General features: G+C 45.3%; 1 protein-coding gene across 2 annotated transcripts in view; it reads right to left on the reverse strand.

Annotated features, from left to right (window-relative positions):
- FNIP1 (folliculin interacting protein 1) overlaps positions 1–12,057 on the reverse strand; it is an 85,549-nt gene that overhangs the window by 19,737 nt on the left and 53,755 nt on the right. For both annotated transcript variants that reach the window (XM_054389176.1, XM_054389177.1), the window contains exons 4-11: positions 9,082–9,182; positions 8,749–8,823; positions 8,105–8,196; positions 5,945–6,028; positions 4,465–4,536; positions 3,035–3,170; positions 2,289–2,490; positions 1,409–1,494 (exon numbers count right to left, since the gene is read on the reverse strand). In XM_054389176.1, the coding sequence (XP_054245151.1) occupies positions 1,409–1,494; positions 2,289–2,490; positions 3,035–3,170; positions 4,465–4,536; positions 5,945–6,028; positions 8,105–8,196; positions 8,749–8,823; positions 9,082–9,182 (848 nt within the window). The remainder of the gene's footprint in view (positions 1–1,408; positions 1,495–2,288; positions 2,491–3,034; positions 3,171–4,464; positions 4,537–5,944; positions 6,029–8,104; positions 8,197–8,748; positions 8,824–9,081; positions 9,183–12,057) is intronic.

Below are 12,057 nucleotides of genomic sequence, written 5' to 3' on the forward strand. Positions count from 1 at the left end.
TAAGCCCTGGGCATACAGGTAGTGAGGGGAACTGGAAAAAAAAAAAAACAAAACCAAAACCAAGTGAGCCCTCAAGATCCTTCACTGTCTGGTGAAATGCACCCTGATGTCAGCTTTTTCTTTTTACAACATCAGAGCACTGTCTTTATAAAGCCTTTAAAAAAGTAGCTCTGTGCTGGTTGTAAAAAGAAGCACCCTGCCACTCCCATCTGTGAGATGAATCACTTGAAACAGATGGATTCCATCTTAATTCCCTCCCCATGACTGAAGTACAGGAAGAAAATACAGTTAAATGCCAGGGATGTGCTTGTCTGCACTACTCTGTGTTATTAACTGCAGGTGCTGATAGCAAGAGATTACAATGCTGCATTTTACTGTATGAGAAAGATAGTCCCTCGGAGCTGCTGGTTATCTGAAATGCCTTGAGACCAGAATTCAGACACAGGGAAGGTCATGCTTTGCTCATACATCAGGAAAATGCACACTAGAGGAGGATTTCCCTAACATGGCTTTGCAATTCTTCTCCCTCCTCTCTCCAAGGGTCTTAAAACATAATTGAAGAGGTGGTCGGGAGCTTCATTACCACCTGAAGTACAGAAAATCTTATCATCTGTGTCCTGTTCACATCAAGCCCTGATGGATAAACACACTTTCCTTAACATTTGCAATTCTTCCTCCCATCTCTCAATGGGCCTAAAAATATAAGTGAAGAGGTTTATGGATGCTTCATTACTATGGAACTGCTGGAACAGGTCCAGAGGAGGTCACAAAGATGGTCAGAGCACTGGAAAACCTCCCCTATGGGGACAGGCTGAGGGAGCTGGGGGTGTTCAGCCTGGAGACGAGAAGGCTCCAGGGAAACCTTACAGTGGCCTTCCAGTACCTGAAGAGGCCTCTATACAAGGGCTTGTAGTGATAGGATGAGAGGGTTTGTACTTGAGGAGGGCAGAATTAGACTGGAGATTAGGAGGAAATTCTTTCCAGTGAGGGTGCTGAGACACTGGAACAGGTTGCCCAGGGAGGTCATGGATGCCTCCTCCCTGGAGGTATTTAGCACCAGGATGGATGAGGCCTTAAGCAACCTGGGCTGGTGGGAGGTGTCCCTGTCCATGGCAGGGGGGTTGGGACTGGATGATCTTTAATATCCCTTCAACCCAAACCATTCTATGAATCTGAAGTACAGAAAAATCTTGCTCCTGTGTGTCCTATTCACATGAAGCCCTGGTGGATAAATGCACTCAGCAAAATCCAAACACACAGGCTCTCACCAGTACCTTTGCTGTGCTTAACTTTGCAGAAGACTTTGGATACTTTAAGTTACCCTGCACGAAGAAGATGGCCCTTCTAAACCAGCCTAGAGTGCTTCTGAAGAGCCAGAGAGAAAAGCCAGGAGACAAAGAGTGCTCACCTGAATTCATTAAGGGCATCCACGATTCTGTTATATGCCAAACTCCGCTGACTGGCATCAGCTGATCTGCGACTCATTTTCATAGCCTTGAAAACAATCATTAAACAGATAAGTAACATAGAGCTCCAGAAGCACAGAAACTGGAAAACAAAGTCATGTGTTTGACTTTATCTTCCATGCAACCAGTCATGCAGGTAATTCTTTTTCTTTTCAAGTGATAAAATGATGGTATGAGTGCCAGCTTTCATATCTGAGGGAAGATAAGTGAGGCACATGTATCTGCAGCCTCTGCTTCCCCTCTGCTTTTCAGCATTCAAGGCATAAAAAGGGTCAAAGTTTTCAGTGTAGTGGCAGAGTAACCACTAAGTATTTCCTAGAAGAGAGATTTGAAGCAAATCTAACCACACATTTGACGCTTTGGTCTTGAAAATTTCCTACACATCAGAATCAGGGGGTTAAAAAATACAAGAGGATGAGGAAAGCTTGGTATTTATTTACAGCCTGGAGTAGCCTAGAGAGAGGTTCTGCCCCTGTGATCATGGGACTTGGAGCTGAGGCAGGGAAGTAAGAGGTGGCCTTAAAAGCACCTTTCACCCTTGATCATCCAGGGCTGGCTGGCAGCTTGCACAGCCCAGTGACTGCTCCAGCTCCCAGCAATCCCTCTAGTGCAGTGTCCTCTCCCTGTCGTGCTTTTGCTAGCAAATAGAAACATCATCTGAGATGCTGAGGAGCAAAGCTGTTCTCTGGTGCAGTTCCAACACCCAGCAGCAAGCTGATCCCACGTTTGTAAACGAGTAACAAGAGTCAGGATCTAAATCTGCCAGGGCTGGGGGGAACACACAGCAATACAAGCGCAGGAATCAAGAGAAGTTGTGTTTACCTGTTCTATTGCACTCTTCAGTTTGTTCATGTGACTCTCAAAAAGAGGGAAGTGTGAGAAGAAGAACTCATTAAATTTGTTGTTTTCATCTTCATCTCTTGAGAGTGAGAAAATAACTCCAATTGCTATCTTTTTCTTCCTGACAATTCCTGGGCTAGGGCCAGAGCTGTCATCTGACAAGTTAAAGCTTTCATCCATGGACCTTGAAGCATGGGGGAAAAAAAAAAGAATAGAAAGTTAATGTAACCCACTGCTTGAAGTTGTACCTTGGTTTCCTGTCTGATGCAATTCTGGAACATTTAGCTTCAACAAACACCTTTTGTTTGCCTGTGTTGTCAAAGTGTCACCTTTGATAACAGCCACTTCCATCAACTGATCCTGCAGTCGCAGAAGCTGGCACCAGATTCAAAGTGCTGGTGGGATCAGAACGCGGTTTTCTAGCTCTCTGTCATCTCTGCCAAGAATTTGTGTTTTGAGTAGCATTTTAGGGCTTCTTATCCTCCCAAGTACAACCCCCAGGTTTCTGTTTTGCTGCAGGATTTCTAGTGAGTGCAAACAACGAATGCCAGGGAGAAAACACGATACCGAAAAAGATCAGGCGTGGAAGTGCCGCCTGGCTTACACCTCTGCAAGCACCCCGCAGAAAGCAACTGCAAGAGCAGATGTACATTTGCAAGAGCAGAATCGAGCTGACAGTGGTGGCAAATCCATGGGCAGCAACCAGCATTTTCACATCCCCAGCTCACCATCGAGGGAAGACTCCGTTCTCCAAGCTGGTCGTCTGGCTGCGCCGCCAACGCCGCTGGTAGCTGCTAGCACAGCTTTTGTTAAACGAGGAGCCCGGAGATGGAAACGGAGTGATGAGCAGACTGCTGAGAGAGGCTGCAAGAATAGCAACAACAACAACAATAATAGGAATAAATAAATAAATAAATAATAATTTAATTTTAAAATCTCTCCAGAAGAAAAGGCATTTGGAAAATAAGCCCACCAACTAAATGAAGCCCCTCAAGATAAATCTGTGTTGCTTCTCAAGTGCCTTCTCTTTTGCATATCTAGGTTTCTCATCTAAAAATAACCACTTTATAATAACATTAACAAGCTATACAAGCACTGCAAGGGTGGGACAATCCTGCAGCTTTACATAATAGGCAACATACATGCTGCACCTTGCTCGTCAGCCCTTGGTATCAGGAAAGAGATTCTTTGTGGAGAGAAGTAATGTTAATCACAGCCTTTAACAGCCCTTGCGATCCCAACCTGAAGTGCCCAAGACATTCCCAACCCAACCTGAAGTGCCCAAGCCATTCCCATCCTAACCTGAAGTGCCCAAGCTTTTCCAAAGTGCCCAGACCTTTCCAATCCCAACCTGAGGTGCTGAAGCCTTTCCAAAGTACCCAAACCTTTCAAATCCTAACCTGAAGTGCTCAATATCCTGAAATTAGGGGGAGGAAAGGGCTGTTTTGGAGACAAAGCCATGTTTTAGCATTACCATTTGGAAAGGAGAAAGTATGGTTTAATAATGCTGCAAACTCATTTCAACATTTAATTTGGCTTATTTGCAGCACACTAATGAATGAGCTCAGTGATGTTCCTAATGCAATAGCCCTGACACCTACAGCTGTACCTACATACAGGTGTGCATTAATGCCTCTAGAAAACAACAGAACAGTCACATTTCAGTGCAGGAAAAATGAAACCTCAGTGGTGAACATTACTGAACACTACTGAGCAGCCTACAAGGCCAGGTTGAGAGAGTTGGGGTTGTTCAGCCTGGAGAGGAGAAGGCTCCAGGGAGACCTTCTGGTGGCCTTTCAGTGCTTCAAGGGAACTAGAGACACACTTTTGAGCAGAGCCTGTTGTGACAGGTCAAGGGGTGATGGTTTAAAATAAAAGAGGGAGATTTAGACTGGAGAAAAGGGAGAAAATTTTTTTCCAGTGAGGGTGATGAGACCCTGGCCCAGGATGCCCCAAGAAGTGGAATCATCCCAGGTCAGGTTGTTCCAGGCTCTGAGCAATCAGCTCTAGTTGCAGATGCATTCAGCTCTAGTTGCAGCTCTAGTGCAGAACCTGACTGCAGGTTGTTGGACTAGATGACCTTTAAAAGATCTCTCCCAACCTAAACCATCCTGTAGATTTTTGGAGTCTCCAGGGTTAACACATGAACTGCCATTACCAGATCTTGCTATACCGCTGTCTCTGTCCTCATTCTGCTCCCTTCCAGGCATATCCATAGGGTTGCTGTGAACTGTAAAACAAGGAATACCAATTAGCAGGGGAATATACAGTTCCTTTCTTGTTTGCAGATCTCCATGTAATTAATGAAACAAAAACATGCTCATTAATTCAGATCAAGAGCACTGCACAAGGCCATCACCAAGAAAGGCTGCTTAGCTGAACAAGCCGAAACGCTTCTCTGTGTGTATTTTTCTCAGGTCCATGCTTTTTAGCACAAGCTAAACCCAGTACATTTTGTTTCTTTGCCTAGATATTTGTCAATTAAATTTTAACATATCAAAAAGGCTACTGGTCACAGTGGTAGTACTCAGTGTGTAAGACAAAAAAATCCCAGTAGAAACATGACTTCATTCATGTACCAGATTGCTCAGATGTTATATATCTGATTTCAAAAGGATTTGACAGTGCTGTCTTGAGAGAAAATAAATACTTTTGAAATGGTGAGCAGCGTGTTGGTTGTTCAACTAAGCTGGAAGCTGTCCAGATTCACAGTCTGCATAGACACAAGATCAGAAGTCTCTCAGGCTCAATACCCTTCAAATGTGGTAGATTTTCTAAATTTGCGTGTGAAATCAGAGCTACTCAGCCATGGAAATAAGACCCAGGTACTACAAGCAAGGAACGTCCATTTCAAATCAACCTATGATAGCTTTAGTTTTCAGTTTGGTTGAAACAAGTCCAGATCAAAATAGCTTGAAATATTATAAAATGAAATATTGAAGTATTCTTGCACTGAGGGTGGCGACACCTTTGGGCAACCTTGGGCAGGAAGTGGGAGATGCCCCATCCCTGGAACCATTCCAGGTCAGGTTGGACAGGGCTCTGAGCAGCTTGATCCACTTGAAGATGTCCCTGCTGATTGCAGGGAGGTTGCACTAGATGACCTTTAATGGTCCCTTCCAACCTAAAGCATTCTATGACTGTATGATTGGACATTAGAAGAAACTTCTTCACTGAAAGGGTTCTCAAAGACTGGAACAGGCTGCCCAGAGAGAGCTTGTTAAATATCCAGCCCTGGTGGTGTTTAAAAGAGGCAGAGATGTGATGCCAAGGGATATAGTTTAGCACCAGCCTTGGTAGAGTTAGAGAATGGTTGGATTCAATCTTAAAGCTCTTTTCCAACCCAAGAGACCTCCAGAAATATGAAACCTACCATTCAATCAAGTCCAGTAAAGGCATTTTCCCAAACCAACAGAACACAACCAACTCCAAAGAGGACTATTAAAGTGCCTGCTGTCCTCTGGGGATTTAAAGCATGTAGCCCAAAGGTGGGACAGCAGACAGCACTCTCCATTTTGTGTTTGCAAAACAAATTTTTATAAAAGGTTAAAATCTTATTTCCAGGGCTGAACTACAAACCCACCCAAGTGCTGTCACACCAGCTAGACTAACCACACAGCACACAGCACACTGCAAACCTGCAAAGAAAGAGGCGCTCCGGATCAGGCGGAGCGGACCTTGCTCTGAGAATGCCCGCCTAGGGCTGCAAAGCTGTGAAAGACCTACATGGCAAAATGCAAAATACACATGAAAGAATGAGGTTAGTAAAGCAGAACAGTCTGGAGGGAGGGAGCCAGGGCAGGGAGAAGATATAAGCCAACATAAATGCAGACTAAGGTATGCAGGAGAGGAGCTCTTGCGCTTAACCAGAAGGTTGAGTCCAGGATAGGGCTCATGGTTGGACTACAGAGTGTTTGTAGAACTCAAATAATAGACCCAGCTTTACACTGTCTCCCATACAAGGCTGGGGGTTCTCTCCAAGTTGAAAAATGAGTAATTAATGCAGGCTCAGTGCCTAACTTGATCACAAGCAGGAGATTCATCAGGGAGTACAATGTTGGGTTTAATATCCACACTGCTGGCGTGGCTGAGGAACACTGCTGCTGGAGATGACAGGGGGGGAAGGTAGGCAGGAATTGATCTTAGGAGGATCAACAGAAAATTATAGGATGAAGTGGTTGTTCTAAGAACAGTTTAGTGGCTGGATCATGTAGACAACAAATGCTAGGAGTCTCAGCAGTCCATTTTGTAAGTAATACTGGGTTCAAACTGGAAGGTGCTGGATTGAGATTAAACATCAGATGAAATTCTTTCCCATGGTGTTGAGGCACTGGAACAGGTTGCCCAGAGAAGTTGTGGAGGCTCCAAGCCTGTAAGTGTCCTAAGCCAGGTTGGATAAGGCCTTGAGCAACCTTGTCCAGAAGGAGATGTCCATGGCAGGGGGCTTGGAACTAGATGATCTTTAGGGTCCCTTCCAACCCAAACCATTCTCTGATTCTCTGATCATAGATACACCAGTGACAAAAAGGGTATTTACTGTACACAGTACAGAAAAAGTGGTTTTTAAATGAGTTAATTGCCAGTCCCTCTTCTGACTTTGAAGTTGCTGCTCACTCCAAGTTTCCTGCTTGCACAAAAGATGGAGGCTGCTCTCGTAGGGCTCCACTCACTAAGGGGAAGGACGTGACCAGTGGTGTTTGTTTTGGTGGTGGGTTTTTTTTTTTCTGTTTAAAGCAGCATGTCTAAAAAAAGCAGCTTGTAAATAGTTCCCAACCAAAACACACAGAGCTGCCTCCTGTCACAGGCTGGTGAGAGCCAGGGAGTCAGGAGCAAGCTAAGAAACATTGCAGTTACAGTTTAACTTGGTTACCTCCTTTACCCATGGTTCCTGCAGTGCTCAAAGGGGAACTGTAAACACTTTTGCACCCACTGAAAACTTGAGCAGCTCAGTTACAAAGCAGTTTTCAGCATCCTTAGCAAGCAGGTGATCCCATCACATCTCATTGCACACCCTGGCACCCATGTGCCCACACCTCCTGGCCAGCTCTTGGGGCTGGGATCCTTTCTGTGCTCCAGTGAAGAGTCACCCAACTTGCTACAGAGCTGGACACAGGTGAACCTAGCTACACCTAACTCATGCTGAGTCCACACCTGACAACTGCACTCTCTCGATATGAACTTGCAAGTTTAGATCAGACTGGTGATAAGGTCTGAGAAGCTTGGACCATCTGAACCTTGGGGTCCCTTCCAACCTGGCATTCTGGGATTCTGTGTGACACAAATCTTTTGCCAAGTGCAAACCACTGCAAAACCCTAAAAGTAGATGAATTGAGTTCCCCTCTCTTAGATCAGGCACCTTATTCAGTCATGTACTGCAAAAGATCACAACTGAAGTCTGAAAGGAACACTGACTGTTAAGAAAGCCCCATCTTTTTAACTTTCCTGACTTAAATTCAGGAAGCATTTAACAGAGAATAGGTTCTTACAACTTTAGGAAGAAATTCCTCACCCATGAGGGTGGTGAGGCACTGGAACAGGTTGCCCAGAGAATCTGTGGAGGCTCCAAACCTGGAAGTGTTCAAAGCCAGGCTGGATGGGGTCTTGAGCAACCTGGTCTAGTGGAAGGTGTCCCTGCCCATGGTAGGGGGATTGGAACTGGATGATCTTCAAGGTCCCTTCCATCTCAAACCATTCTGTGATTCTGTTATTTCTTTGGCTCTCTTTAGAAGACTTCCCTGTTGTAGAATCTATGATTACTCAGTTAAAGATACCAGGAAATAAAATTTCTTTGTAATTACCTATATTCCCAAGAAGTCCATTCATAATTGTACTGTGGTCAGGCTTTAATGTGTTGCTGTCTTGATTAATGAACTCAAGACTGTCCTGCAACCTGCAACACAGAACACAAGCAGTGATTTGCATTTCAGTAGAAGACACTGATGGTCCATTACAGCCCAAATGGAAGGGAGGAGATAAGAACACAGGCTTCCACTAGAAAAAACTTTCAGAGTGTAAGCCATGTTCTAAGGTTAATTAATGCACAAGAAATGAAACATTGAACCCTCTGAAGCCAGATGGTTGTGTCAAACCTTTTTCCTCATCTTGGACTAGATCCAATCCAAACTGTTCTATGATTTTATGACTCAGTTCCCCAACACCACTCCTCATCCCTTCTCCTGTGGTGGTGGCAAGTACTTTTGTACCTTACAATATCAAGCTCCACCTTATCAGTGTTCAAGGATTGGTTCATTCATTCACTTAGAGCAAAGTGAGGTGAAGACAAGTGCAAGGGAAAGGTGAGGACACTAGTGACAGCATGTAACAGACTGGGGGAGAAGAAGTTATTTTTCCAGGGAAAGAATCTGCAAGGTCCAAAAGAAGTCTTCTGTGTTCTTTCATTCATCTGCTTGTGTGCAACAGACACAATGTGTACTGGACTCACGTGTTCAGACTTCCATAGATGCTGCTTCCAGTGCGAGCTGTGAAAACCTTGCTGAGCATGAGCTGAGGAGGTGAGCTGGAAGGCAAGAGATGCTGACAGTCAGTAACACAGTGTCAAGAGAGGCTTTGCTTCCCCTTCCCCAGCCCGCCAGATTTCACAGACTTAAATATGCCCTAACAGCCTTTTGTGTCAAAAAGTGACCTCAGAGTAACTTGAAAGCAAACCCAGAGACTCCTTTCACTCTGCACTTGGGGCATTCAGTTCACAACATATCAGCACTAGGCAGGAAGCCTTCCGAAAAGACCAGCAGTAAAAAAAACATTAAAATCTTACCGAATCTGGTGAATTTTCAATGTGGAGCCCTTGTAGCTCATGGCCACAGAGCCAAACATCATCTCTCCCAGCATGTTAGCATCTGAGGAACATCGAGAGCCCTGAAAAGAACCCCCAACCCAACAACATTTGTTTTAAAGCATTTTAGAAGCACAATTCTGTTCAGGCAACATACAACTAAGGAAAACAGGCTTTGTTTAAGAGAAACCTGCAAAGCATTTGCACATGCTGGGGTGACCAGTTCACTACAGAGAATGCTGGCACAAGAAAGTGACCTTCATAGGGGTGTGAGCTAAACCACTAATTCATCCAACAAACCCAACCTATACACAGGGTGAGGGTGTAGGGGTGAGCAGAGTCACTGCACACTGAGGCAGGGGACTATAAAGCTTTAAGAGTGTGGTAACACACTTGAAAATCATTAAGGGTCTGCTTGACAAGAAGAATCCCAAGTCCACTGGAGATCTCATAGACCATGCACTGGAGTCAGGCTGGACCACTCCTTTCTAGACAAAGACTGATTCATAGGATCATAGAATTGTTTTGGTTCAAAAAGACCTCTAAGGTCATCCAGTCCAACTGACAACCTAACACCACCATGGCCATTAAACCATGTCCCCACCTGCCATGGCCACACATTTCTTGAACACCTCCAGGGATGGTGACTCCATCACTTCCCTGGGCAGCCTGTTCTAATCCCCGACCACTCTTGCAGGAAAGAAATTGTTTCTCATGTCCAACCTAAACCTCTCCTGGCACAATTTCAGGCCATTTCCTCTCATCCTATCACTTGTTCCTTGGGAGAAGAGACCAACCCCCACCTCACTTCAACCTCTTTTCAGGTTGTAGAGAACAATGGAGTCTCCCCTCAGCCTCCTCTTCTCCAGACTAACTTATCCATGGATGGTTATTCTAGGTTTGATGCATCTTTCCCTGGTGCTCCTGTGATGGCACCAGCAAAGAGCTGTAGCACCATGAAGCCAGGCTTTAATTGTGCAGTTCCTGCTCCTTGGGTGGTGAGAGCTTGCTGTGAGGCACACTGGCTAAATAAGCAGGAACATCCTGGAGCTGCATCACAGGCTAGACCAAATACTGCAGACAAAGCCCTAAAATTAAAGGGTAATCAACTGCAGATGACTGCTCAGCTGACAATCATCTTATTGGTATTCTTCCAGTGTCTGAGATTACTGTCCCATTATCCAGGGCTGTTTCACCTCTAGGCTAGCAGAGTATCAGTGCTGGCTCTGCTCTCCATTTGTGTTTCATTTACATCAATGTCCTGACTACTCACAGAGCTCAGGCAGATCATCAGTGAGGTACTCAATACTGTGCAAGAGGTGCATGGTAACTCATAACACTAGCTTGGAGCAATCCTTCAAAAGGTGCCTAAAATCAGTCCCAGAAACATCCTTGTGTTTGGACAAAGCTAAATGTTGTATCTCCATCCTCATTATCCAAGCTCTGAACATCCAGGATCCTCAACCAGATTCATGCACAGATTTGGAATATCACAGGATCCCAACATGGTGGTGGTTGGAAGGGAACTCTGGTGATCATCCAGTCCAACCCACACAGCAGGTTGCCCAGGATCACAGTGTCCAGGTGGGTTTGGAATCAATCCAGAGAAGGAGACTCCACAACCTCTCTGAGCAGCCTGCTCCAGGGCTCCAGCACCCTCACACCAAGTTTCTCCTCCTGTTCAGATGGAATCTCCTGGATTCCAGTTTGTGCCCATTGTCCTTTGTCCTGTCACTGAGCACCACTGAGAAGAGTCTGGCCCCATCCTCTTGCCTCCTTTAGCTCTTGCTGAGCATTGCTCAGATCCCCTCTGGAGCTGCTCTTCTCCAGGCTCAACAGCCCCAGAGCTCTCAGCCTTTGCTCCTCGCAGAGATGCTCCAGGCCCCTCAGCAGCTTTGTAGCCTCTGCTGAACTCTCTCCAGTAGCTCCCTGTCTCTCTTGAACTGGGGAGCCCAGAATATAGAGCTCTATCAGGATTTTGGCCAGCAGCAGACAGTGAGCTCAGAGCACCAAGGACAGTGTCCACAGCAGCAGTAAGCAGTGGTATGAAAACGGTCACTAGATGTTTCTGCTCAGCCAGCCTGCAGAACAAGGGCAGGAACAAGGAAATGCTAATCAGCCAAAAGGCAAAGTACTTCTAACACTTCTCAGTTTTTAGCTCTCCTCAAGCACTCTCAATTAAGATGATGGCACTTGAACAGCCACACGATTAACCTCAGGAATCTGTCAGCAGTGCAAGGAGGAGTAGGGATGACTAAGAGGAGCCACCACAGTTAGAACAATGAGGATCCAGTTGCCAGGTTTCTTGGTGTTCGTGTGACAGGGCAAAATCTGATCATCAGCTGATCATTTCCATCTTCCCCTCCCAGGATTTCAAACTGCCAGGATGCACTGGAAAAACCAGACTTGGGCATCAGTCAGGATGACCCAGCAGCTCCAAGGAAACATGAGCACAGACCTTAATGGTGCTAGGAAATGATAGGTCTGGCAGCATCATGAAATCCTGCAGTAAGGACACTGCTAATTACTACAGCCAAATGCCAGGGCTGTTCTTTTGAAATCTGCTGCAGATCTCCAGCTGAAGGACTCATTCTGGGTAATGTCAAGTCCTTGATGGCTGGTTTTGGTTTTGACTTTCTGCTCTAGTGAAAAGCTGATTCTAAAGCTGAGGTGAAACACTGTAAGATAAAATATTGATTTTCTTTCTCAAGCAAGCAGATTTAAAAAAGCCAGTGAAAATCATCTGCTTTCAAATTTAATTATAGGGGTTTCCCTTTCCTCTGGAAGGGAGACAAGCTGTGCTGAAGGCAAAGAGTGTGGTAAGATGCACCCTTGGACTCTTTCAGTCTGTAATTTGTCTGCTCTTAATAGCAATAATGTTACCAGGCATAACAGAAGAGGCACATCTTTAATATAACTCTTATGAGGAAAGCCTGAGAGACTTGGGGGTTTTTAGTC

This window comes from Indicator indicator, chromosome 18 (assembly GCF_027791375.1).
Source record: "Indicator indicator isolate 239-I01 chromosome 18, UM_Iind_1.1, whole genome shotgun sequence".
Classification (NCBI taxonomy): Eukaryota; Metazoa; Chordata; class Aves; order Piciformes; family Indicatoridae; genus Indicator; species Indicator indicator.